This window comes from Anabrus simplex, chromosome 3, assembly GCF_040414725.1.
Source record: "Anabrus simplex isolate iqAnaSimp1 chromosome 3, ASM4041472v1, whole genome shotgun sequence".
NCBI classification, from domain to species: Eukaryota; Metazoa; Arthropoda; class Insecta; order Orthoptera; family Tettigoniidae; genus Anabrus; species Anabrus simplex.
Genome location: NC_090267.1, coordinates 42335304 through 42358347, shown reverse-complemented (window position 1 = coordinate 42358347; position 23044 = coordinate 42335304). Strand labels below are relative to the sequence as shown.

At 37.2% G+C, this 23044-nt stretch overlaps 1 protein-coding gene across 2 annotated transcripts in view; it reads right to left on the bottom strand.

Moving 5' to 3' along the window:
• LOC136866637 (nose resistant to fluoxetine protein 6) overlaps positions 1–23044 on the bottom strand; it is a 73173-nt gene that overhangs the window by 18602 nt on the left and 31527 nt on the right. For both annotated transcript variants that reach the window (XR_011017963.1, XM_067143754.2), the window contains exons 5-7: positions 22354–22550; positions 9581–9741; positions 7566–7734 (exon numbers count right to left, since the gene is read on the bottom strand). Coding sequence is in view for 1 of the 2 variants with exons in the window: in XM_067143754.2 (XP_066999855.2) it covers positions 7566–7734; positions 9581–9741; positions 22354–22550 (527 nt within the window). In the remaining variant the exon portion in view is untranslated. The remainder of the gene's footprint in view (positions 1–7565; positions 7735–9580; positions 9742–22353; positions 22551–23044) is intronic.

Genomic DNA, 23044 nt, shown 5'->3' with positions numbered 1-23044 from the left:
TATGTTATTACCCCAATGAAGATCTTCCCTTATATTAAGACCCTGGTACTTACAATGACCCCCATAAGGAACATTCACCCCATCAACGCAGTAATTAAGACTGAGAGGACTTTTGCTACTTGTAAAACTCTCAACCTGACTTGTAACCCCATTTATCAGCATACCAATGCCTACTGTCCATCTCACAACATTATCGAGGTCATTTTGCAGTTAGCTCACAATCTTGTAACTTATTTATTAATCTGTACAGAATAACATCATCTGTAAAAAGCCTTATCTATGATTCCACATCTTTACACATATCATTGATATATATAAGAAAACATAAAGGTCCAATAATACTGCCTTGAGGAATTGCTCCTTAATTTTTACAGGGAAAGATAAAGCCTCAACTACACTAATTCTCTGAGCTCTGTTTTCTAGAAACCTAGCCACCCATTCAGTCACTCTCTAGTCAAGTCCAACTGCACCCATTTTTGCCAGTAGTCTCCCATGATCTACCCTATCAAATGCCTTAGATAGGTCAATCGCGATACAGTCTAGTTGACATGCTGAATCCAGGATATCTGCTATAGCTTGCTGGAATCCTGCAAGTTGAGCTTCACTGGAATAACCTTCCCTTAAACCAAATTGCTTTCTATCAAACGAGTTAATCTTTTCGCACACATGTTTAATATAATCAGAAAGAATGCTTTCCCGAGGCTTACATGTAATGCCTGTCAAACTGACTGGCCTGTAATTTACAGCTTTATGTCTATCACCCTTTCCTTTATACACAGGGGCTACTATAGCAACTCTCTATTCATTTGGTACAGCTCCATCATACAAAAAATAAACAAATAAGTACTTCAGATATGGTACTATATCCCCACCGATTCTCTTTAGTATATCTCCGAAAGCTGCTTTTCTAGTTTTCTACTTTCGTATCTTACTGTAAATGTCATTGTTGTCATAGGTAAATTTTAGTACTTCGTTAGTATTTGTCACCTCCTCTGTCTGGGCATTATCCTTGTAACCAACAATCTTTACATACTGGTGACTGAATACTCCTGCTTTTTGAACATCCTCGCAGACACACTACCCTTAATCATTAATAATTCCTGGAATATCCTTCTTTGAACCTGTTTCTGCCTTAAAGTACCTATATACACTCTTCCATTTTTCACTGAAATTTTTATGACTGCCAATTATGCTTGCCATTATGTTATCCTTAGCTGTCTTCTTTTGCTAGATTCTATTCCTCAGTAAGTTCCCCTTAATTTCTCCTTACTTCCATAGCCATTTCTAACTCTATTTTTTTACCACTTTTAAAAATACAAACCTATTTTCACATTCCTCAACTATTGCTTTAAACCCATTCCAGAGTGTGTTTACATCTTTATGTACCGTTTTCCACTCATAATTAATTTTAAAAATCTCTCTCATGCCTCTCAGTCCTAATTTTAATATCTTCCTTTCTTTCACATTTTCTTAAACTACCACAAGAAACAGATTCGTGGTCACTAATATCATCTATTACTTCAGTTTATCTATAGAGCTCATCTGGTTTTACCAGCATAACATCCAGAATATTCTTCCCTCTAGTTGGTTCCATCACTTTCTGAATAAGATACCCTTCCCATATTAACCCGATGTGTCCCAAGGTTTGGCAACGCTGGGTTGTATGTGTCTGTTTTATTTGTTGGCTATTCAACAAATCACTTTTCTGGAAATCATTGTCAGAATTGTACATTATAGGGACCTGTATTGTTAATTCTGAATGGTTTTGTCAGTTACTCAAATGGTTTGTGTGCAATAACATCGCAAAGTGAGAGCGAGAAAAAGAAATGTCAAATCAAGAGTACCACAGTTTCATGAACAAGTACATTTACATTCCTGCAAGAAATTCTTCCTTTCCGGTTAATGCTATTTTCTTTAGAAAGATTTAGCATTACGTTAGTGTAAATGAAAAATATGCTTTCTCCTATAAAGTGAAGATATATAAGGATTTATGATGCTGTTACCATATGGCATAATGGATATTTCAATTTTTTATCTGTTCTTAGCATTTCTATAGCAGTTTGTATACCACTGTTTGCGCACAATACCTGACTGCTTGTAAAGTATAGCACTTTTCATGCCGTTTTCTATATTTTCAGACCGATAGCTCTAAAAGAAACTCATGACTACTTGGAAGAAATACTGTGCGATGATGAACCTCAAGTGTTGTTTATCGAGCCTCCTGACCTTGAAAGTGGTGCTTTGAGTGGTGAAGATGATGCTGAGGATGAAGAAGCAGGTATACCAGATAATGTGTGTCCCGGTCAACTGAAACCAAACTGTGAATTAATCCTCAAAAGTGGTCGTAGAATCAATTCCTTCCAAGGAACAAATCGAAACTCACAGCAAGTTCAGACAGAGGAGAATTGTATAGGCCTAGATGAAGAAATTGTAATGAACATATTAGAAAATTCAGACCGTCACGTACAAGTACATACTTTGCAAATTGCGGGCACTGAAGCTTCCACATCATTTACAAGCAGTTGCCTGCAGAAAGTCCAGCCTATAATATACACCGTTTCACTTCCGCCTTCGAATAAAAATAATAGTTTTGTGTGGGTGAAAGATGATTCCTCTGCTATGACACCAATATTTCCATCTGCTAATTTTGAAGACTGTGATGGCTTGAAACCACATGAGCAATTTGAGACATTTTTAGATGACGTTCTCCTGCAACACATTTGCCACGAGTCAGGAAAGTACGCCATATTTCTTGGAAAACCGAATCCAAATATCACTACTGAAGAACCCAAAGTGCTTATCGGCATTAAACTTCTGACAGGTTACAATTAACACTCCCGTGTCAGAACTTTTTGGAGTACTGAAGAAGATTTGAAGAATGAAATGGTTTCAAAATCAATGCGCAGAAATCGCTTTCAAGAGATACTGCAGTTTCTTCATTTTGAAGACAGCCGTAAATCAGGAAATGACAATGACAAAATGTGGAAACTTTGACACATCACAGTCCATTTGAAGTCCAATATGCTCAAATATTTTCACCCTGAACAGCACCTTTCCTACGATGAGAGCATGATAGCACACTTCGGTCTTCACGATTGCAAACAATTTAAAAGGTACACCATTACGCTTATCAAGTTTATCTAGTTTATGAGGAGAGATTTGGGAAGTCTTCAGCTCCACTGTTGAGTATAATTGATGATTTTCACTCTGATGTACAGCAGCTACCATTCTCATTCTATTTTGACAATTTATTTACCAGCTTTCCGTTGCTAGCCTATTTGAAATCTCGAGGTTATTCGGGCACAGGTACTATTCGCGACAACAGAATTCCCAAAAACTGTCCACTTGAGAACCAACAGACCCTAAAGAAGAAGCTCGAGGATATTGCACTTCAGTGAAAATGGAAGTAACTGACATACGTGTGACTAAATGGGTCGATAATTCAGTTGTGAGTGCTGCATCTACCACATTCGGAATGAATCCCACTTCTAGAGTGCAACGCTCTTCCAAGGAACAAAGAAAGAAAGTAGGTGTTAACAGGCCAAATGTAATTGGCAAATATAATAAGCACATGGGTGGTGCTGATCGCATGGACCAGAATGTGTCTGTGTATCGCATTGGAAACCGAGGCAAGAAGTGGTGGAACAGTATCTTCACTTGGTTGATCGACGTATGTGTGCACAACGCGTGGCAGTTGCATAGAGTAGCTCATCCGAGTATGCCACAACTAGAATTTAGGCGTCAAATTGCAGTTTACTATTGCAACCACTTTGGCCCAGGACCTGCTCGTAAACGGAAATATGACGAAACACCTCGAGAACACCTACGAAACGATGGACTAAACCATTTGGCCGATTTCCATTGACTAGAAGAGGAGATGTGCCGCTGACAACTGCTCCAAAATCGGTCGCACTGCTTGCAAGAAAAGATATGCAGGGCTTTGCATCAAATGCTTCGAGAATTACCACATCAAGGAATGAAAGGAGTAGTTGAAACTACAGTATGGACCCAGAAATAGTAAACTATCCCTTTAGAAAAAGAACCGAATTGTGACCTCAATAGCATGTTAAAATTACATCGATAGAATAAACTAAACAGTGATCTATTCATTATTGGAAGGCCCAAAAGCTTTAACAAATTAACTGATAATGCCTTACATTAATTGATTTACCCTTCAAGTTACTACAAAAGTGAACACAACATTGTATAAAACATTTCTTCTTGTCTTTCTTTTTTTTTACTCAATATTTACCAGTATGACCCAGTGTTGCCATATGGCAACAACCTCCTGCGAGAATATCTTATATCTGAAAATCATTTTATTGTTATTTATATATCCATTTAGGACCACTGAGACCAATTATGACAGAGTTACTCATTAATTAAAAATTATAATTCTGGGACATACTGGGTTAACTTATTTGCCATTTGTTGGTCATGCTTCCTGTCATTTGCATTACCTTCCCAATTGGCATTTGGAAATTGAGATCACCCGCAACAATCTTTATCGTTTCCCACATAGCTGATTATATTATCAAATAATTCTGAAACAGCGTCTGCGTTACCCTTTCCCGGTCTGTACACCCCAAAGACATCAAGTTGCGTATTTTTTTTAGAGATGGGCATTAAATCTAGAATTTTATGTTTTTCATCATTAACTCCTTAATAGCTTACAGATTCTCCTTTCACCAGAATGAATACTCCCCCTCCTATCATTCATATCATATCTCTACGATACACCCTCCAGTTCCGTGAGAAAATTTCTGCATCCATTATATCATTTCTCAGCTATGATTCAACTCCTATTACAATATCTGGTGAGCATGTATGTATTAAATTACTTAATTCTATTTCTTTGTTTACAATACTTATACAGTTGTGCACTATCATTTTTATGTCGACCCCAATTGATTTCCGGTTCTCTGTTCCCTTATCACCGCTCCCTAGGCCCCCCAGTTTCCCTGAATGTACCTCCCTACAACCCTTCTAAACAAATTTCCTATCTGATATGTACCACTGCGGTTTAAGTGAAGGCCATGTGAGCGTAGAACCCTACCTCCTATACACCCAGTAGGATCTAGAAATCTCACTCCCAGTTTCCCATATATCCACTCCATAGTCTCATTTAAATCCCCAATCACCTTCCAGTCAGTATCCCTCCTACCCAGTATTCCACTGATAAAAATCTCGGCTTCCTTAAACTCCACCGGTGCTGCATTTACCAGGTCCCTACATCTGCTGCATCTGCTCAAATGATGGTAAACTATCTGGGAAAGAAAGAGAATAGAAACTTTTGAAATGTGGTTTTACAGAAGAATGCTGAAGGTAAGATGGATAGATCGAATCACGAATGGAAAGATACTGAATCGAATTGGTGAGAGAAGATCGATTTGACCAGGGGAAGTGATAGAATGTTAAGACACACCTTAAGAGACGCAGGACTTTTTCAGTTGATTTTGAGGGAAGAGTAGCCGATGAGAACGGTAGGGGTTGACCAATGTACGAATTTGACAAGCAGATTGACTGTTTTTTGAGAAAAACACTGTATAGAAACAACACTGGGAGATATGAGATGATGCTGTAAGAGCGACGAAAAGTAGTTCGTTAGCACGTTTTTTTAGCAAATAACTAGCACAATTGTATTTTTGGGTTGAATTTGAACGGGTAACTCAACTCAAGGGTACCACTAGTTATAGTTATATAAGTAAGGTAAGGGTGTATTCTGCCCGAATGCAGGTCTGAACCTCCACAGAGGTGTGCCTTAGCTGGAGTTTACGTACATTAGGGTGGCCAGTTCCTTTCCGCTCCACCATTCCCTTACCCCCGACCAACAGCGCGTGGCAGCCCATCCACTTCTTGACCACGCTCAATGTTGCTTAACTTCGGAGATATTACGGGATACGATGTTTCAACACGGCTACGGCCATTGGAGTAGTATGTAAATGAAATAGTTAGTGTTACGGAGTTATCCGTGGAACAGAGAGAGGTGAAAGAAGGTGTGGGCTTGAATGGGTCTAACTACGACATCAAAATTAATTTAAAACTCTAAATAAAGGTTATAATACTTTTCATAAAATCAAACTTAACTACAGTGTATCAGGTACAATGACAATTTTGATTTAAGAATTTAAACCCCCAGAATAGGGATTTTATCACCTTTGGGCTTCAAGCCCCTAATTTACAAATTTACAATGTCGCCAATGTAGCGTTTACCAGATCACTTTGCTCCAACCGTTACAATTGCGGCCTTACAAATAACACACACAATATTACATAAATACCAGAAAAGAGCTCACATGCTCTCCAAACTTAACCAAGGAGACTGCGCTCCCAATTTCTTACAGCCTACTCAAGGCAACATTACACAAAAAATCTTTCAATATCTGGCCTCTCTAGGCCCAACTTAAAATTTACAATTTTTGCACACAGGGGTATCTATTACCCAAGCTACTGGGCCTTCGTGGAAAGAAGAATAGGTTAAATTACTGGCCCAAACACAAAATGTATGGAGGAGTACCCTTGCGCTCCTTGAAATCTCGGTTTTGAAACCCTAATTGGGCTTGTGGCCCGATGATGCAGAGGTTAATCCCACACTACTGAGGTGACTAGAAGAACAAGTTACTTGGTAATTTCCAAGAGAAGAACGGTTACAAAATCGTAGTCACCTCAAGATAAATTGAAGGGGAACTCGAGAGGGTGACGCACTCTCTATCCCCGATTTACAATTTAAGTCCTTATGAAATTTTACATTAGCGGAAAGAAAGTTTGCATTATAGAAAACAGGTGGTTACATAGTTAGAAATTAGAACCTTCCCCTCGTGTAAGTCTGCGGAGGTAGCTACAGAGTTATAAAACTGGTAGCCATTACCTGGGCCGGTGTACTGCCTGCCGAAGAATGAGGCTCCCGCCTCCTGTCTTAACACACACACTCAGTAATTCCATGATCAAGAAGACAAGGTAGCTTGAAAAAGTCGCAGCGTGTATACCCAAGGGGATGGTTCGAGAGGGTTCTGGACTAAATCTGGACACACATTCTCATATTTATTGGACAAATAAAAATCTACAAGAAGCCTGAGATAGGCTGAAAAATAAATAAAATATTTCTAATTGGCCAGATTAAAAAGCTGGCGGGATGAGATGGAAGTGTTGCAAACCTTGAAATAACAAAATAAATGAACATTGATTTAGTTATGAAAACCTAGAAACACACAACTTCTTTAAATCACAAATTCTTCCACCTTACCCCAGAGTGCATTACCTCAGTTTTTTGTAATGATATCTATGGAGAAAAGTTCAAACTTCTTGACGTAAACCAAAACAAACGAAATGAATCCAGACAGTTTAGGCTTCTTTAAAATAACACATTTCTGAATTGTTCAGCGGTGACATATTCTGGTCAATGTCCCAACTTCATGCATTAGTGGTTTGAAGTTTTGTATGATAGATAGAATTCCTTGAGGCGCTTCTTTTAAATGTGCGGGGTCGAGGTGTACCTCTCGGTACAGTTAGTACTAACACTTGGGGTGGTAATGAGTTAACCAGTATTTTTGCTAAGGGTTGCTCACCTGTGTAGGAAGTTTCACATAGTTTTGAACGTAGAGCAAGTTAGCCCACCATTTCTCCACACAGGCAGTTTTGTCAGCGTTGTACACGGTATCCCAGATTGGACCGGAACCAGTGTACCTCCACAAGGAGACAAGTAGCATTATCATTACAGCGAGCACAGGAGTCAGTCTGAAATCCAAAGTTATTAAATGTATATAGGCCTATATACTGCTATAAGAATTTTGTCCGTACATTGCTAAGAATTTAAATAATGGTACTACTTTATTGTTCGTGTCCACATTAATAAGGAAATGCACTTTTAAATATTCCGTCATCTCTGTATGCATATACGCGTATCGCGGGAAAGTGGCTGAAAAGAATTTAATGAAATTCGGTATGTATAGTCGGGGAATAAATCACTAGAATCTAGGCTGTAAATAATTTTATTCACACTGAGTTAAATGGTAGTTTAGTGGAAGGCATAAAATGTAATTCTCAAATATCTATGTTATTAGTGGTCCTGACGATAAATACTATATTTAAATAATTTTACCCCACCGACAATGATAACACAGATATTCATGAATTTCACATGTTTATCTAACAATATAATTAAAAACATTCCTTCTTAAAATTCTCCTAATACACAGAATCAAGGCTATATTCAAGCCAAATATCTAATTAATATTTCAGGCTTATTCTTGCACAGCAATTATGTCTTATATGATCGATGAAAATACTAAGAAACGTCCTATGGCCACTTCCGTTTTTCTTCCTTATGCCCAATTTAGCGCGATTGAACTTGTTAGCTTGGTCTCACCACTTCCCATTATTTTTCTTCTCCAAAAATCTCGTCCTGACTTCGATGGGATGTTTTCCCCGTTCTTTTGTTTTACAGTGGTCTTGTTAGCTTTCTCCAATTATCTGTAATTTTCAACCAGAATTCCAAAAACTTCACGATTTTTATGGCATCGTCTGATGCATTTATTTCTCGTAAATCCGACTTAATTTCTTCGAAACATTTTACCATGATCTTATTCAAATAAATTATAGTTAATAATTTTTAGTAAGTCTATAATTGTTCATTCTACAGATGTGAATGTAGAATTTCAAGGTCTCCTATGTACAGCCTGCGTAAACTTATCTGTCGCTGTGTTCTGGTCTCTAGATTTTCTTTTAATCCATCTGCTATTTACATGAGTGGGACCGTGTACTTTTCTAAGAACTTTTTGTTCTTGCTTTCGAATTTCATCAATTTTAGAGTGGATTCCTAGATATGTACTTTTTGATGTGTATGGAAAGTAACTGTCCTGAAATGACGAAGTTCCGCTTTACGCGATATAACTCTTTCACTGTAGCGATTCCATGTTACTCTATACACCTTCTGGAATTTGATGGCTTTTTCTAAATTGGCTTTACTCTCCAGTCTAGTATGATTTCTCAGAGATATTGGAAGGATCACACATATGAAATTATCCCATATTTCGTTTGTAGTGAGGATCTCCTGATATCCTTAAGTACATATTCCATGGAATGATGATTATGGAGCTTTTTGTTTAAAGGGGCCTGACATGTAGGTCATAAGGCCATTCTTTCCATCAATGAGATTTTCATACAATGTTTGGAAGCCTGTCTTTGATGCCATTTCATGTTGCTGCTCTACGGCACGGCTTATTTCTTCACTAGTCTTAGTAATTAAGGCTAGATCATCAGCCCAAGGCCAGACACTGTTATTAGAAGTATTAAGTCGAAAGGAGGAACCAGTCAAATCACATCTCTTCAACACGTACTAAATGTACGTAACACGACCTAATAGGTTGAACGTCGGTTTCGATTAAAGATATTATGTTCGGAATTTGCTATGTATCATTTGTCTGCATTAATATTATCCTAAGGTTGTTAATTTTAGTAGTAGCTGTTCCTTAAATTTTATTGAGATCCTAAATTATCATATCCTAAACATATTTTAGCGAAGGTTCGTCACAATATTCACAACAATAAACTAGGCGTTCTAAGTTCAGAATTTCTCACCCACCTGATGTATCTGTGCAGATAATACAGAGGAAGATTGAAGGAGTTTGTCTTGGGCACCTGTCGGAAGAAGACGTAAGCAGCCAGCAGTCCACTCAAGAAGAAGAATGTATCCACGGAGAGATGACCATTCGTGACAAACAAGTATTTCCAGCTTGAAATAAACTGAAACATAAAGATTTGATCCACCATATATCTCATCTACAGAAAAAAACAAAAGCTACACTTACTCATTGTTACCTCTACTACAGTGGTAACACCAAACAAGGCACAAACAGAGTTAAAAGGGGAAGGTAAGAGCAAACTACACAATATAAGAAATCACTACACACTCGGAACAGTAGCTGGCATAACGCGGGTCTCCAACAAAACATGTATGTAAACAATTGTAGGGCCAACTAGTGAACAACAAGCCGGGAAGATGAAAAGGGCTGGGAACCTACCAAAGGCATGGACATGGCTTAGATAGCGGATTCCGAAATAAATGGCCGTGATCCTTAGATTTGAAGAATATTATTTACCAAATAATTTTACAAATACATTTCTCATACAATTCCGAGTTGCGAGCTATAAGTTCAGTGATGTACATAGCTTATTTCGTAGCACTCATAATGGAGCATTCACAAGTACCAATATATACATAATGTAGAAGAGATCCATTGCATCAAATATTTTCACCATTATTTATCACAATCCTTCACTTGTCACCGCAATCGACTTTTCCTGTACATTGCCAGTACCTTCAGCTACTCGCAGGAGCTGCAGTTCATTCGCATTGTGAGAGGTCCTGTTGTGTGAAAGTCGTAATGTCCTTCCCCAAGTATTTCTAAGAATATCTCTCTCCATGATGTTACAAATTAATGCGTTGTCTCTCATTAGGTATTCAAACATAATAACCTTATATTTTCTCTGTTTTACAGATTACACATCTTTCCATTCGCCTCTGGCATCAAAACAATCTTACCCTTTCTTGCCATTGATGCTTTCCATTCGCCTCTGGCATCAAAACAATCTTACCCATTGTTGCCATTGATGCTTTCACGACCCGTACTTATAGAAGTGATTCTGTATAGGCCTTTGGGCTTATGCCGTGTCGAGAAAATAAGGTGGAATTCTTTACGTTTCGCGGAGAACTATGCTCTGCGGCCTCAGAAGAAATGTCGACTGTCCACGGGAAAAGCTTGTTAAACAATTACTGTTTAAAATTTAGACGTTATAATAGAAGTGGAAATAGTACATTCATTCGCCACCAGATGGCTCCCAAGACGTAGCACAACGCTGGAGTTGGAAGCGGAAGTTGACCGAACCATCCACTTAACGGGAACTAAAAAGGGGGTGAAATTTTAAAATGAGCATGTCTTCAGCATATTTCAAAAACTTAACATGTTACAAAAGTGAAACATGGTATTTTTAATCTCTATTAAAAATAAAGAAACATTTCTTTTTGTTTTCGGAAAAACACTGAAAAAGGGGTAGGATAGTTTTTATTAGGATACTGTTATCTTAAAACTGAAGTTATTACAGACGTCAACTTTAGTATTTGGAATCTCCTTTTAAAATAAAGAAATACGTATACTTTGTTTTCGAAAATCCACTGGGGGGGGGGTTGAAAAAATTATTTGAATTATTTTTATGCACATACTATTATCTCAAAAACGAAAGATGTTGCAGACGTGAAAATTGGTATTTGGTATCTGCTTTAAAAGTAAAGAACACGTATTCCATTGATTTTGGAAAATCCAATGAAGAATGGGTGAAAGAACAAAAAATTAATTGAATTAGTTGTATGAGGATACTCACATCTAATAAAAGCTTAAGTTGTTACAGACGTGAAAGTTAGTATTTGGATCTCCTTTAAAAAAAAGAAAAACGCATTTTTGGGGGAAAATCATCTTGGTGGCGGGTGTTGAAAAGGAGTTGATTTCCTTTTATGAGGACACATATCTTAAAAACTGAAGATGTTACAGTCGTGCAAATTGGTATTTAGATCCTTTGCTAATAAGGAAACAAGTATTTTTCTGGTAAATTCACTTAACGGGCAGAGATTGTTAAAGGAAGTAAAAAAAATGTGAATTTTTTAATGGGGATACGTATATCTCAAAACTGAAAGTAACAGACGTGAACATTGGTATTATAATCTCTTTTTAAGCATAAATAAACACGCCTTCCTTTTCCTTTGTGGGGGGGGGGATAATTCAACTTAACGACGGTGGGGTGGAAAAGGAGTTGACGCCAATTGATTTTACTGTTCATAATGTACTTGATTCTGATCATAAACCGATTATTTTAAATCTTTCCCTTTGGAGAACTTAAAGTTAGATTACATTAGATCCTCCTGGCATAAAAGTAAAAATGTAAACACATTTTAAATAAACAACAGGAATGAAATTGACCGTGCAATTCTTCACCTGTATAACAAGGTCAATAATGAACGGAAGTATATCATTCGTATCGCCACAAATCCCGCGTACTTGCCTACGCGCAACAATGGTGCTGGTCACATTGTCAGCAATGACAATGCAGATGTAATTTACCGCCAAGTAGCTGTCTTGCATCTTGCATCGGGGTCCAGAACATTAATAATAATAATAATAATAATAATAATAATAATAATAATAATAATAATAATAATAATAATAATAGTTACGGGGATACCCGTGGAAAGCAGAGGTGAAAGAAGGTGCGGGCTGGAATGGGTCTAACTACAAAGCTGAGATATGGATTAAAATTGCATTAAAGGTTATATTTTCGAAAATAGCAAAACTTAACAATTTTCACATGAAACTTCAGACTTTAATAAATAACGGCAAGTCAAATCAGGTACAAGACCAGGAAAGCCAAGATTTAGAGACAATTATACAATATGGGCCACAAGTCCTAATGTTTACAATTTCTGAGCTCTCAGCTCACAAACACCTATTACCAAAGGGCAGAAATCCCCAAATTACATGGAGCACTTGCTCCCACCTAGCAATGTCAAGCCTCCCTGAGGCACTTTTACCATAAATAAAAGAGCTGACCCTCTCTCAATATTCTGAGCCTACCAAAGGCCACAACGGACTTTACTATTAACAGCCTTCAAGGCACACTTACAAGGAAACAGGGGTATCTTGTACCCAATCTACTGGGCCTTAGCAGAAAAAGAATAGGTTAAGTTAATGGCCCAAAATACAAAATGAATGGAGGCGAGAACTTGCACTCCTAAATATACATTTTAAAACCTAAAAGGCACTAGGCCGATGAAACAGGGGCTATTCCCAAGCTGTAGAGGTGACTCGTATACAGAATAAATTTAACACATTAAGGAAGAGTAGAAAAACGGTTACGAAAACGCAGTCACCTCAAATCCAAAATGAAGGGGAGCTCGAGAGGGTAAAGCACTCTCTATCCCCGATTTACAGTTACAGATATATGAAGATTTTACATAATACTACATGTTTAAGAGATAGGTTACATGGTAAATGTTTCGGACCTTCCGCGCGGGTTAGACTGCTGAGCTAGCAAGAAGTAAAGACGTTAAGCGGCCATTACCTTATTGAAGAGCTGCTGCCGGATGAATGAGGCGCTTCCCGCCTCCTGCTACACTTCCATACACTAGGCTAGATGTCGATGATGTGGCCGAGAGACAAGAAAATCAGCAGTTTTTATACCCTCGGGGAAAGTTCGAGACCTTCCATGAATAAAACAGCCACACCCACAGACTTTTCTTGGCTGACTAAAAGTTACACATCAAAATTGAAGAAGAAAGACACGATTGGTCAAAAATTAATTACAGAAATTACTGATTGGTTACCTTCAAATCTTGGGGAAAGAAAAGATTACTATTGGAAACCCACAAATGAAAGAACGAAATTTAGTAAAGAACAAACTTATGAATACAAAATTTCTTCAAATAAAGTTCTTCCACTTCGCACCAGGGTGCATGGTCATAGTTTTTTTTAGTAGAGACATCTATAAGAGAATCTCCACACTTCTTGAGCAATGGAAAACAAAACAAGATGAAATTCACACAGTACTGACAACTTTGTGATCACAAAATTTACGGTAGTGACATCTTCTGTGAAAACTAATGAATGGATCCAGATTTTAAAGTTCAGGGTTCCTCCTGTAGAGGATTTATTGGCGCAAGATTTAAATTTGCGGCATAATGGTGTACCGCCCGATACAATAATAATAATAATAATAATAATAATAATAATAATAATAATAATAATAATAATAATAATAATAATAATAAATATCACCCAGCCTAATAATAACAACAATATTTTTCTGTACCATCGTCAAAATGTGCTGACTACGCTGAGAACGGGTCCTGGCCGGGTACTGACTACGAAGGCAATCCGGTCGCAGGTTCATTATCGCCAAGGCACCCAAGAAAACACCACGCCGGATCTCATCAAGGATGTGATCCATATTACAAGTGCTTATAGGAAAAGATGACAAAGATGTTGGGACCCAGCTGACCGGGCGGGATACCTGAATCTAGCCCAGGAAGTGCGAAATCGATTGCTGGAAAAAACGGAAAACTGGAGGAACTTTGCCGTAATCTCTCAGAAAACGAGTTAGATCGAAAATTTTGGCGGATTCTCTCAGGAAACGAGTCTGATCACGAATTTCGGTGGATTATATATTTAATGTTAAGCATTCAATTATAAATTTCAGTATAATACATTAGCGAAGCTCGGGTATCTTGCTAGTCATTCCTAAAACTCACGACGTCTTTACTTGCGTCCTCCACAACAGAGATGCCTAAACAGGCCCTGGGAGTAAGAGTGCGTGTTGGGGATTTTGTCTGTTGCTTCAGGCTCATTTTCCCACTGTCCTCTCACACACCCGCCACTCTGCTGGGATTTTTCGTTCTTTCCTTTTTTTCTTTTCTGACGTAATCCTTGCACGTGAATATATTCCTCCTCTAATTAAACATTAACGTTTCGGTTCACTGAATACATTCAAACACTCTCACACTAGATGTTGACATAGTATCGGAAAGAAAACAAAGAAATACACTAAAATATAAATGCAGATGTGCCTAGCCCAGTTACAGTAGGTTATTAGTATTGTTAAAGAGTGAATTAATTCTGACAATAGGGGATTTACCTTTGTATTTACAGTCCTTTAGCGGTAGCTCTATTACTCTGGATTAATATGTGGGCTGACAGGCGGTAGCTATCACTGTGAAGCTTGCATACGATGATCCAGAATGAAATAATACATTCTAATTCGTTTCCAGAACTATTCATATTCTTTTATTTAATATATTTTATCATTAAACGTTCCGTTTCGTCTGTTTTCATTACACGTGTGAAGTGCTTGATGTAGCAGTCTCTTGAGCTTTGAGAATGAATACACTGTTTAAAAGAAGTATGAATGGCCATTTCGTTGAAAAGTTTTAATTTTTACTTTTTATGCAGAAACATTGTTTGGAATATGCAGATTAATGCGGAGTTTGATTTATTAAATTTGGTTGACTTAAAGTACATTAAAATTAATTTTATTTAATTTAATTAGTTGCATTTGGGCATTTTTAAGATTTCATAAACGATTGGTCAGTTAAAAACTAACATCTCATGAGTCACAAGGCCTGGAGGGCCATATTTTCACTTAAATTCTTTGGAAACATTGCTACGTAAGTTGATAGGACTTGAATAACAGTTGTGATTCCTGTTTAAGTTGCGCATGCGATATTCTGGGTGTGGAGCTGAAGTGGTGGTTCAACTTTCGTTCCTAACCTCACTCGCAAACTCTTATCCTGGTGTATCAGATCTCCTCTCTTTTTCACTTTCTTGAACCATCCTTTTGCTCTTGTCTAGATCAAATGCAGTAATTAACCCACAAGACCAATAATAAATTAGTATAACAGCGCAAAAATTTAAAATTACACACGTACGATATGTACTTCTGTTCATTTCTCACCACGTAATGTTCTATTTTTGTGCCGTTCTTGCTGCCAAAACTCTTTGAAGAAGAGGATGCACTCATACCGTGTAGAAAATGCTGAATACTGCAGCGCTAGTGCGTTTTAGCTGTTTCTATTAAAATGCGAGTTTTAATTTAAATTAATTCTTAATTGCAATTTCTGATGAACTTATTTTCTTCAGAAAGGATAGAAAGTTGATTTCTCTACAATTCATTAATAACACCCTTGTGATACTATACTTCTAGAATGGTAGAGATAGCGAGTACATTTGCAGTAATTTTTTTAAAAAAATGTAACAAAAGTTGTAAAAAAAGACAACAGCAAAATAATATATTATAGCTCCTAGAAAATGTGGCCTACTGCAATCAAACTAGAGGATTAAGTACGTAAACATGTATAAGAAACCTGTAAAAGTTTCATTAAGTTGCATAAATCATTTCCTGAGAAAATACGCCATGAAATTAGCGAATTTATCTTTAGCGGTATATGCCATTCATACTCCCCTTAAGTTTACATTGAGATATGTCCCTAATGAACGCAAAATATCAAAACGAAATAGGTAGAACATCTTTGGGAAATCGGTAGGTGGTGTGTTCGGTGCCCATCGGTGTCCAATTGGTAAGTGTTTCTTTACATACAATTAGTGTGGCTTATATCATAGCTGAATATCCTTGCTAAGGACCAGAAGGCCTTTAGTAACATCAAGTGACCATATTAGCGGAACAACGGAGCCTATTTCCCCTCACTGTTTGATTTGTCTCATTCTTCAATTCCAGGGGTGTAGGAGCATGTCTACTCCACGTGAAGTGAACACTGCAATATTTCAAGAACATTCAGCACCTTACAGCGTTGTTCACATCAACTGATGCTTGTAGTGTACGAGCTAATGAGGATCTGTGGTAATATTGCTTTTCTTAGAACTCGGTAGGTGATGTGAACCGGGATAGAAGCGTGTAGCTCTCGTTAAAAAGGATAGTGCGTGATTAGCATTATAAGAACTCGACAAGACGAAATTTGGCGAACACCTATTCGAAGGGAAGAAAACATATGCCCAGGCTCTGTCGTAGGTCTTCCAGGTGTAGAACACGTCACGTGGTTGTTGAATATCACTGCGCAGAGTTTTCGTTTAGTTAGATTTTATTTTTCGGCAGTTTAGAGAAATATTGTTTGATCGGACGCGTCTGCCTTCTTACGTTGAATATACGCTCAATCTCGGATACTTCTGCCTTGCTCGATTGCTTTTATCTAATTATTTACGTTCATTTTAACTTGAAATTTCTTTAAATCTAGATAGCGGTACCGAGACATTTCGGGTATTCTTCACACATCCTTAGATGCGGCTGCGTTTAGGGTTGTCACCCAGGTGGCAGATTCCCTATTAATTGTTTGCTCAGTATTTTCTTAAATGATTTATACCGTCAATATGCCGGAAGAGATTAATACACGATTAAAAGGTGCCCTGAACATTTAGGGAATAACGCAAAAATAGGAGGTTATCTAAAAAAAAAGAGAAGAAAGAAGATACTCCACAAGCGGTAAGTGTCATTGAAACCTGTTTCATTGATATGAAAACCGTTCTATACGTTAGGAATGATGAAATTGAGAATACACAAAACAAGGTTAGGTGAAGTCAAATTGTTGAATGCAAGGAGAAGACAGCTCATCTACAGGAAATGTAAAGCCATCTGTCAACATCATGGAGCAACAAACTAACGACAAACAACGTCTATCGACTTCTGATGCTCACCTGTTCTGGACGCAATATTCAAGTAATTCAACTAACTCGATACAGATGACATCACCTATGCAGTACATAAACACAATTAAAGGAAAAGGCGGCATAACATGCTTAAAAATGGGCGTAAAATTTATAATGGACTTTGTATAAAAATAAGCTAAACTTACTAATAGAAGATAATTTTAAGCAATGTCTAAACCAAAGTACATTGTCAATACCTGATATAAGGACAAGAAGCCATTTCACGCAAGCAACAGGGAGAGTTCGATCACAATATCGATCACAGAGATTTACAAGATATACCAGCACACTCACGAGGAAGTAAAAAGAAATTTTAATCAAGTAAAAACAATCATTGGGACAGATGTATTATAAAACAATGAACTTAAATATGCGGAAAAGAAGCTAACCTAAAGAAAACACAACTAATAAAATATAGGACGTTTCCTTGAGAAAAAATGAATCAAAGATTGTATAGATTGTGAAGAAGGATTTCTGTTCAGTTTTCTCAAGAACACAGATATCTGGCCAAAAGGAGTAAGGGTAAGAGGAGTTCCTTTACAAAAGATTCGATACAGCAGAATTATAAGAAGCATGGAAATTTTTACTATGGAACACTGAAGGTTTATGAAAAGCGATACCGTTTATCGCAACAGACATTAACTATACACGACGCTATCATATTAACGGAAACATTTCTTAGGTAGATCAGTAGGAGGTGTTTCCATCTTCCTCAAACATTCTCTAGGATGAATAAAGGAATTATTTAGAGGTGAAAACACAATTATACTAAAAACATATTATCTCAATTAATAGGCATATATGCTCAACCTCAGATGACTGTAGAAGATGTCATTGAACGAATAACAGAATAACGAATAACAGGAACGGTGATTGATAAACGAGTAGTTTTTGCAAGCGATTTCAATGCATGAATTGATAAACAGACCTATTAAACAGATCTAATCCCTGATATACTAGAAGGAAGAGGATATAGCCTCATTAACAAACCTGACATGTTAACATACATAGCGCCGAATGGCACTAGCGCAATAGACTTTGTATTACTCAGAGGAGAAGACGAAAAACTGATTAAACAGAAGCACTTTGTACATGAGCAATAACACCAATAAGAAAATACATACAACTTATAACAACTTTTTATTTTAGTCAACCTTTATCTTCAATCAACCTTGTGGCCACCAGAATATCTAGGAAATTAAATTTGGAAAAATTGAAAGAAAATTTGGGTAAAATAGAAGAAGCAGCACATCTAATACAGCAACATAAAGTAATAGAAGCATTAGAACTATGCACAACGACTTTGCAGTCATGGCAAAAACAAATAAAGGGTAGGAAATCGCAACCATGGTTTGACAAACAATGGTATGATGAACGGAAGAAGACCCTATCAGCACTACATCAAGCAAAAACTACAATGCAAGAACATGATTTATCATTATACGCCCAACAAAGAAAGCTGCAAAAAATTTAATTAACAGAAACCGCAGACCCCATAGATCTCGATGCCAGAAGACAAACAGAACTCGCTCAGGAAGATCCATTCGTAGTGCTCAGAAAACCAAGACCACCTACAATAAAAGGAATGTCCATGGACAAATGGGAAGATTATTATGTTCCCATTCTAAACATCGAACATAAGTACACAGCATATGAATATTATGCTTCGGAAATAACAGAAAATATAACCCCAATAACGATTTAGGAAATACATCATGCAATAACAAAAGAAAAAACACAGTAGCAATGCTTCAGGACCAGACGGCATATTTACAGAACATCTCAAAGAATCTTACAATCTGATGGGAGACTATTGGATAGAATTATTCAGCACATATTTGAGTCCAGAAAAAATACCTGAACAATGGAGAACATCTGCAATAAAAGTTATATTCAAAGGGAAATGGAAACTTGTATCCCAGTCTCATACAAAGGGATAGCCCTCAGAAAGACTTCCTTCAAATCATTCATGGAAATATTAAACGGCGGGCTTACCGATGAATTGGATGTCCTAATATCAGAAAACAAATTTGGTTTCAGAAAGGTAAGAAGCAGTCTCCATGCTCTTAACTGCTTACTAGAACATATTCAAGATACAATAAGGCACCCAGGGAGTATATTTTTTGAAGTCTTCATAGATTACAGAATATCCTTCTATTTCATAAATAGGTAAACACTCATCCGACAACTCAGTCTGTTGATTGGCCAAGCAAACCAAATAACGAAAATACTTTCAGACATCTTAAAATAGAATTTCATCCAAATATCTGATGATATCACCTTATCCAAATGTTTAATTCAAACTAATGGTGTTCTGCAAGGAGATCCGATTAATCCATTACTGTTCAATAACAAGACAGCAGGTTTTACAAATATCATTAAGGACAGTTCAGCAATATTTCTACACTAAGCAGATGATAGGGTATTAGGTTCAGAAAACAGAGAAGAGCTCCAGATGGTACTAAACAGACTCACTTCATGGGCCCTAGAAATTGCCTTACAAATAAATCATGACAAAACTAAACAAATGACTTTCAGAAGAGGTGGTGAGATCTCTTCAATATACACATTAAACCTTCAAAATAAACCTCTAGAAGTAGTACCAAAATCAAATATCTCGGAGTTACTCTTCAATTAACATTGGCATATTTTAACAATCATACCAAAGAAATAACATCAGCAATAAAAGCAATTTACAACGTTCAACAACCACAAAACTTTCAACAAAAAACAGCAATGATACCGTTTTTTAAACAGCTATAGCACCAGTAGCAACTTAAAATTTACGACTTGATAATGCAAGAGAATGTTAAAGCTCGTTATATGAAACGAATCCTGTGTATCTGGAAGACAGCACCATCAAGACTGACCTATGTCTTACTGAAAGAAATTATCTTCACAGAATACATTAGAATGCAGATACACCTGCCGAACACTAAGGCCTAGGAGAACACATTCTAAATTCTACTAGAAAAACGCAGCAATATCTTAAACGACTTTTATTCAACAGTCGCCATAATGACGAATGATTGGAATAAAGAAAATTACGAGCTTCTACACCTAATAACGCGATATGCAACCCCTGGTTTCCATCACAAGCTCTGCCAAAATAAGAGATCTTCCCTACTTTTAAATACTCCACTGAACAATTGCAGCAAAGAGATCAGAAGGTGAATAGCGCTTGCCAAACAGGCGTTTAGTAATAAGAAATGTTTACCGATCAGCGCAAATTTAGATTTTAGATTTAGCGGATGTACGAGCTATTCCAGGCCGAAACATGGGCAGTAACCGTTGTCGGCCCTGCCACAACGGGGTAGCAACTCCTGATCACGTCCTCGGTTACTGCTCTCATGGAGAAGCTCTACGAAATACTAGGCACCATAAAATATGATCTGTCATTGCTCAAGCGTTAAGGGACCCAGGATTTTGATGAGGTTCACGATCTATCTTACACAGGCTTTACCCGTCGAAGTGACATGATAGGCTTCAAACCACCGAAAGGGCTTTATAAAAGATCCGACGATCAGACTTGAGACATCCGAAACACAACCCAGTGAATTACACGAAAAAAACAACATATGAACCAACTGTCCGATTTTAACAACAGCAATAGCATTTGGATGATATCGAAGTCATAAGATTAATGGTTGGCGCTAGAGGATCCATTCCCCTCCTCTTCGTCCACTTCACTGCAAATCATGTAACCTCAATCAGGCATTAATAAAAGATATTTCAGTGACTGCCTTGAAGTATTCCGTCCAAACCCTGAAGAACGATATCTTGCATACTTTCTAATACAAAAACATACAGTATGTAAAATTTGCTTATCAACTCACAATTATTTTTAATATTCACATTGTCTTTATGTGTGTTTTGTCCTCAGGGGCAATTATCAGTTGGTAAAAGTCGAAATAAATAAATAAATAAATAAATAAATAAATAAATAAATAAATAAATAAATAAATAAATAAATAAATAAATAAATAAATAAATAAATAAATAAATAAATAAATAAATAAATAAATAAATAAATAAATAAATAAATAAATAAATAAATAAATAAATAAATAAATAAGTATGCCTAAATAAATAAATAAATAAATAAATGTTGTATGGAGTGTGGTATTGTACGGTTGTGAATCTTGAACAATCAGAAATCAGGACTGGAAACGACTGGAAGCGTTTGAGATGGGGATTTGGAGATGATTGATAGTAACTTAATGGATTGAAAAGAGAAGAAACAAACGCGTCCTGCAAGAAATTAAAGGGAAGGGAGATATGATGCTAACAATACCGGAAAGAAATGCTAAATTCACTAGCCATATCTTGCGACATAATACCTAATGGAAGGGAATATCATGGGAAAGAAATTTGGAGCAGAATCTTTATTATGGTTCCTATTGTGAAATGAAACGTGGAGCTGAAGACAGAGAAGGATGGTTGATAGAAGAGGCATTGTCTTTAGATACTGATGATGGTAACTGAACTTTATATGTCTACTATTGTTCTACGCTATCTCTACAGTGACAGCTCATACAGCGCTTAGACGAGCAGCTTGCCTCCTTACTCCCTCCATTGTTCTCGAATCATTTACAATTTTTAACACACATAATTATGTTTTCTCTTGAGTATCATTATACATATATATATATATATCGACAGATCTCGGGTAGACGAGACAAATTCCACCTCCTGACATTACGATCCTATGCTATACTAAGTTTACTGCGCGCAGCTAACTATTGCGTCATCCCACCGTGGGATGGCTAGTTGATCCTTCCTCTCTTCAGCTCACTTACTGTATTTTTGCCAATTTTTATATTTTTGAAATGATTCAACTATATTTTGATTCACACGGATTTTTCCCGATGGAAGCAGAATGAACCGATAGACATAATCTGCATTCAAATAATTCTACAAACAGATTTTAATTTTATATAATTTCATAAATATTTAAAATAATATCCTGATTCAAAATATATCTTTCTTACTGGGAATGGCTTCTCTCAGTTGTACCTTCCTGAACTTCTGATTGTTCTTACATAAGTTTACATACTCTAAATACAAGATAAATATAAGTGACTTTAGAAATGCTTACATTTGGCAGGTATGTCACTAAATTCTGAGAGGGTGCATAAACTGCGTCCATGTAGCGGTGACTGACTACGACCCAGGCCATGCTGAGGAATCTAATCCCGTGTAGGCAGTGGAGAGTGTCCTCTGACTTGGATATGGCCAGAAGTTTCTTACCGTTAGTGTACACGGAGAAGGCCATCAGCAGGTTACTTCGAGACTCTGGAACAACATCACTCTATCAGACAACGCTTACAGAAACGAATAATAGTACAGGATTACCCAAAAGTTCGTTCACATTCTACGAGACAATACTTCACAAAATATTGGAGGTGGTGAGGTAATAATTGGCATACATGACTGACATGACATGGGGTTTTATTATTACAGAAATAAAGTACACTAAATGGCATGACCAACAGATGGCGCTGAACAGCAGCACATCAAGTACAAATGGCCACACATCTTTTTCATGACATGGGGTTTTATTGACACCCACAATGACTGCACAAACAGGCCAACACATGACGCCCGACACCAACAGGTCAATGATGTCGCATGGGACCCGTGTACGATATAAAAGGAACTATCGTGAGAGAGGGCGTCAGATGCGCCTCCAATCGCGGTTTATCGTCTCAAGTGTACCGCGATCATCCGACCTCATTAGGCAATTTCTCACCATACCTACAGCTATGCAGTGCTGTGCTCTTCACAAT